The following is a 6101-nucleotide window of genomic DNA, read 5'->3' as shown; positions in this document are numbered from 1 at the left end:
TTCAAGATTTACCATTTGCATTATATCAATATATTTTAAGTATCAAAAACGTTTCGTGAATTAAAACGAATATTTAATATGCATTTTCGAGACGCTAATATCGGAAAAAAATAAGAAATGCGAAAATTTATCGATACGTGCCTTAATATAAGTATTTAATTTTTAAGTTAACTATTATACCATATTAGGCAATAAATTAAATGTTATCTATCTACAATTATCGGAAATTATTTGTTATCACCTGGCTGACGGTTTTTCGCAATATGGCGATTTATGCTTTTACTTATTGCTTATTACCTAAACATGTAAAAAACCCGAAACAAATATGAAAACTGACAGGAAATTTGTATGTATACTATTACTCTGTAATTTTTAATTAGGGCCACTTCCATCAGAAGGTAAATATAAGGAAAAAAGAAAGAAAAAAAGAAAAGTTTACTTCAATTCAAAATACTAATTAATATATCTCTCTTAAGTGATGAAGATAATTGAAATTCATTTATCTTTTAAGGCTTATAGTTTTTAAATATCTATTGCTTGTTATTCCCCTTATTGCTATAAATGAATTAGAAAATTATACTTGTATCACAAAAATAGTGTGATAAGCTTAGTAATTTTTACGGTCGAATTAATGAACACTTTTTATCAACTTTTCAAATTCAATCAGGAATAAGAACGATATTTGAATAAAAATTAAAAATTCTTTGAAATCTAAAAACCGGGACAAAATCCACATCTGATTATAAAGATAAAAATATAAAAATTGTACACATATTACAAAAGAACTGTAAAATTATCGATTACAATAGCCATAATATAATATTTAAAAAATGAAGGAACAATTCTCCTACATCGAAAAAATCCCAAAATTGAAAAAATCTCAGAACTGAATCAAAATTACCTTGAGGCCAGTGTGAAATTTTCTGAAGACATTGTTTCCTGTCTTCGTCGACTCTAGGATTCTGACACCGCACAAAAGTACTTCTCTGTACATTTTTGTGTTTTTATTAATTGACAATAAATGTTAATTGATCACTGATGACTCTAAATCGATTTGTGATTAATATTTAATAATAAATAATCTTTCTACTTGTATAATATTTTATAAGTCATAAAATTTGCACTAACACTTGTCACTCGCACGAACAGACGACGCTCGGCGTCCCGACGTCTAGAATCTACTGACGTTCATGTACAGGGTGGAAAGGCGGAACTGCAGACCAACCTGGTCGCCTAAATCAAGACATGCGCGATTTTGGCATAGATATGCGAACTAAAATTAACGGCGAAGATTATTCTCAACAAAAATCCTAGGTAAATGAGTAATCAGTAATTACCGATATTAAATCAGCCGTTATTATTATTTTTATCAAAAATGTATAGCTTATTATTGACACCATTGTTGGAAGTCCATGCAATTGCTCTACTTTCCATTTTCTTATTAAATTGATCATAATGTAGGAAATTGTCCATTTTTTTCAGATTGAGATTATTTATCAGAATAAACTTCTTCTCTTAAATAAATGACGTCATTATTTTGGAAAAGAAAAATGAAAGATACTGCATGAATTTACTTGCCTTGTTTTATCTCAAACTAAGTCCAGTTTTTTGGGTAATCTTATTTCATAGAATATTTACAAAACAATAGAAACTGTTGAAGCTTTTAATTTTAAAGTTACCTAAATTTAAAAGCTTTTCAGTCTGGAGAACATTAAATTTTTTGGTTTTCATTAAATAGTAAACGATTCAAACTTAAGTTTTTCTATTTCACAGCTTTTAGCGTTTAAAAATTAAACTTTTTCAAATTAAACATTTCAAAAAATCAAAATTTGTTGTTATCAAGACCATGAACTATTTTTTAGAATCAATCAATTTTAAATATTTAAACATGAAGGCATCAAAAGTTAATAAAGCTTAATTTTAAAATCATTCAAAATATAAAATATCTGGAAGTAAATTATTTAAAATTATAAATTTCAGTGGATTGTATTTTAAGATCAGTCAAATTTTATTGCTGACACATGAATGAAAACATTTTAAAGAAACGAATGAAATCTGCGAAAAAATTGTGGAAAATTATCAATCTGCGACCAACCGAACGGCTTTTTAATTTTTAGTCCAGTAAAATTTGTAGGGCTGAAAACCAACTTCAGTTTTAGACAGTCAAAAATAAAAAAATTATAAATAGGAAGCCATACAAATTCGAAATCTAGTATTTTTAAACTTAAAAACAATTTAAAATCATCGATTTATTATTTTAAAATAATAGAAAAGTCCGACGGACTTGTGAACTGAATAAAAAATTATATAATTTTTGAAGTAAAAAAATATTGAAATTTATATAAAATTTAAAAAAGGATTTAGAGTTAAAGGGTTCAAAAATAAATTTAAAAGACATTTTAAAACCCCTAAAAATAGAAACCTTTCGACATTTGAAGGCTTTTAAAATGAAATTCTCCATACAAAAAAAAAACATTCGACGTCTTTTTCTGCAAAAATTCTTGCGTAATCATTTAAGAAATGGTCTAATTGGAGGTAACACTAATCTCTAAATTTTCGCAAGTTTAAAAATAAATTTTCATCTCATCCTTCAGTCTATAAAAATGTTTGATACCAAACAGAGATTTAAAAATAGCGCCTTTTAAACTCCAAATTCTAAGAGTCATATTTATAGTTTAGTGCTAAGTGTGCTAAAAAAAATATCAGTATTAAAAAGTCTGTGTGCAGTTTTCATAAGCAAAACAATGTTTGAGGATTACATCAGAAACACCAAAAATAAATACAGAACCATTTAAAAATTCGTTATGAATGGGTCTTTTTATTGTCTTACAATTATTGCTTTATCAGTACGCTACATTGTTAAATAACCAGAGAACGTGACAATAGATGATTAGAATTGAACAATAAAATTCATTCTTAAAAATTAGTCGTTTAAACTCTCTCAATTTTCGTTGTAAAACAAAAGTCTTTTGCGATTCAAAATCGTGGCTTGCTTCGTTCATAAACAATCAAGGATATTAATTTGATTTAAAATTAACAATGCCTAAATTCTTACTTTCGTTGAAAAAATTTTTAATAAATTTTTTAAATTTAAATCAACAGCTAATACTGTAACTGGTCGTAAAAAAATTTCCAATTTCGATGCCTAAAAACGTAACAGTATTGGTAACAGATATATCCAACACTTGATTAGAAAAAAACCACTCAGGACTTTTAATTAATTTGCAATAAGTTTGAATTCAATAGGATTTTTAATAAAAGGGAAAAACCTGTAAAGCTCATTCGCTACTGTTAAGGAAAATTGTCTAAGTTATACGAAAAGGCCTATTTTCTCTATTGCGTGACTACAATTCTGATATTCGTAAGTTGATTATTAAAATAGGCCTTTACATTTACAAGAGAGTTGCTTCAGATTCAATTCTTGTCGTAAAAAATCGGACCCACACAACCACTCGAGTACGAGTTACATTAACTTTAAACCTGGTGAGAAAATTTCCGGAGAAATAGATTTGTAGGTTCATTTGTAATATTTTTAAATATTTCACTTAATTTTTTGGAAGTATATTTATTTCTTAGAAATATTTTCGCCAGGCAATCGTAGAGAATAATAATACGGACAGTTCTTGAGCTAGGCTAAAACTTATTTTTACTGATATTTAATACTTTGGTTCTCTTCTTTCTCAATCTAACGCATTATGTATTATGTCTTGAATGTGCAAATTAATACGCTTATAAAATACGATAAATTCGATTGATTGCACGCGAGACGTAAGTTGTCTTTCAATCGATGTGTTTTTTTTTCTTTTATTTTTTCGCTATCATCTTTTTTTATGTTGCACTGGAAGACTTACAAGTTAATTACGTTTAGAAAATAAAAAATACGGTAGTAGAAGCTGAACGCTTTGCGCGTCACAGCGAACGAAAATGTTTAAAGTTCATAAAATATCACAATAAAAACTGTGCTATTCAAAGCCGTTCAGCGATTTAAAAAATAAGATGATTGTCATCTTTGTACAATAATTGCCAAAAAGGCGCTAAAAACCTAGTGATGTAATTCATATTTACAATTTCGGGTACAATCTTTTGATTCGGCCATTAATCCAAACAAAAAAGATTTGAAGAAATTTAAATAGAAAATAATTACAAAAAAACATGTATATGGTAAAAATTTTGCGTAATGTTTTCTTATCAATGTTGCTACATCTTTTTAAAGTATTGTATGTGATTTTTAAAATATTTTAATTGTTATAATTATTCAAGAGTAAATCGAAGATTTAAAAAAAAATGTCCAAGATCTACTCTACACATGAAATAGGTTTCAAGATGAGATTCCTAATTCAATCCCTTTCTAGACATCTAAAATGGTCGTAAAAAATACACTATTGTAGAAAAAATCAGTCTCAAATTGGAAAACTAATCAAAAACTGATGTCCGTCAGATTTGTAAATTATTGTAAATTTGATAAAATTTCATAATCCTGAGATTTGGGTAAGGCAATGATTTTTTAAAATTAGCAATCGTGTTTATTTCTTTTTTGTGAGCTTGGTTTAATATCATTAGGTTTGATTATTCATTATGAAAATATGTAAATTTTACTGTAATAGATTTTAATATATATTTTGAAGGCTGGTTTTCTAAATTCCTTACGATTGAAAATACAAAATGAGCAAATTTAAAAAGTAGACCTGTTTCTCTGAAACGAAATCGTTGAGCAATCATTTCAAGTCTCTCGGATAAAGAAAAGAAAAGGGTGTTTACTAAAATCGGAAAATATTTTCTGGGAATTTTCGATTGAAAATATATTCTAATGGAATTTAAAAGTTTCAAATTTGTAAATAATACTGAAAACTTTTAAAATCAATTGTTAAGTTATACATACAAATAATTGAAAGTTGTGGCTTTTCAATTTAAAAACAACGCAATTTGATGACTTTCAATTTTTTAATTAATTAAATATAAAGGCTTTTGAGCTGGAAACTTACAAAATGGAATATCAATTTGAAAGATTTCCATTGTTAATCGAAGTTTCTTACCAAAAAAAATGAGATTTTGAGCTTTGTTTGTTTAGTTCAAAATTCTTCAAAACTAGACGAATTAAAATCTTGTAAAATACCCTGTTTTTTCAAAATTTCTAAACGAGTTGATACCCTGAAAATCACAAATGACCGACACGATACACTGAACATATACAAAATACTTTTCACTCCATCCATCAGATTTTCAAGTTCGCTATAAATGCGTGGCAATCACAGATTGACACTACACTATTCTACAATAAGCCGATTCGTCTTTCAAAATTTTTTTCTGACTGAATTTTTATTTTCCATCTGAAGAGTTTTTTCCGACCAGAAAATATCTTCTGTTAGATTTTGTATTTGAAATTTTTTTAAATTCTGTTAGTTTAGAAATTATGGCAAATTTTTTGCATATACAGTTCCAGCGGAATTTTTCTACAAGCCTGTTGTAGCTGTTATTTAAGTATCTTAATTTTTATAATATTATCATGAAACTTTTTCTCTCGTGATAGTACGAAATCTAATAAAATTATTCGTCTAATAAGCCCAAATTTACACAAAATGTCAATATAATAAAGAGGAATTATTACAGAAGAGCAATTGTCAAGTCATCTGACGAATTTCATTTGGTGTTAATAATTTTGATGAACACTATAGTATTTGTTCTCTTCGGTATTGAAAAAAAACCTGAACTAATTTTTTTTCTAATTCTAAAAACTTATGAAATATTCCAAATTGAAAATTTTGCATTTTTTATTTTTTAAATATTGTTTTATAGATAGCTAACAAGTGCTATAAAAAAAGAACTTTTCTATCCTTGATAAGAGTGCTGTATGAGTGCCGAAACTTTGTTAATTATTTTTTATAACTGTTTTTTTTATTGTGAATTGATAATAACAAAAAAGGGGAAGGAAGGAGATTTGGTTAGTTGCCTTCTCATTCTTTTTTTTTGTCCAAGCAAATTTGTTTTCTTTTCTTTTTTAAGAAAATTTTTTATCTTTTTTTAAATTGCAATAGGGACATTTTATGGTGATTGTTCAAATTTGATTGTTGGAGTCTTGTTTTTATTTTCAGGAATTCTGCACA

General features: G+C 27.0%; 1 protein-coding gene across 3 annotated transcripts in view; it reads right to left on the bottom strand.

The window, feature by feature from the left end:
* Positions 1-1178, bottom strand: part of LOC117167786 (glutaminase liver isoform, mitochondrial) — a 25598-nt gene extending 24420 nt beyond the window's left edge. For all 3 annotated transcript variants that reach the window (XM_033352968.1, XM_033352969.1, XM_033352970.1), the window contains exon 1: positions 902-1178. In XM_033352968.1, coding sequence (XP_033208859.1) covers positions 902-994 — 93 coding nt within the window. In that variant the 5' untranslated portion in view covers positions 995-1178. The remainder of the gene's footprint in view (positions 1-901) is intronic.
* Positions 1179-6101: the final 4923 nt, after the last annotated feature.

The sequence above is a fragment of the Belonocnema kinseyi genome, chromosome 2 (genome assembly GCF_010883055.1).
Source record: "Belonocnema kinseyi isolate 2016_QV_RU_SX_M_011 chromosome 2, B_treatae_v1, whole genome shotgun sequence".
NCBI classification, from domain to species: Eukaryota; Metazoa; Arthropoda; class Insecta; order Hymenoptera; family Cynipidae; genus Belonocnema; species Belonocnema kinseyi.
Note: the sequence above shows the minus strand (reverse complement) of the source record. Positions and strands in the feature narration are given on the sequence as shown.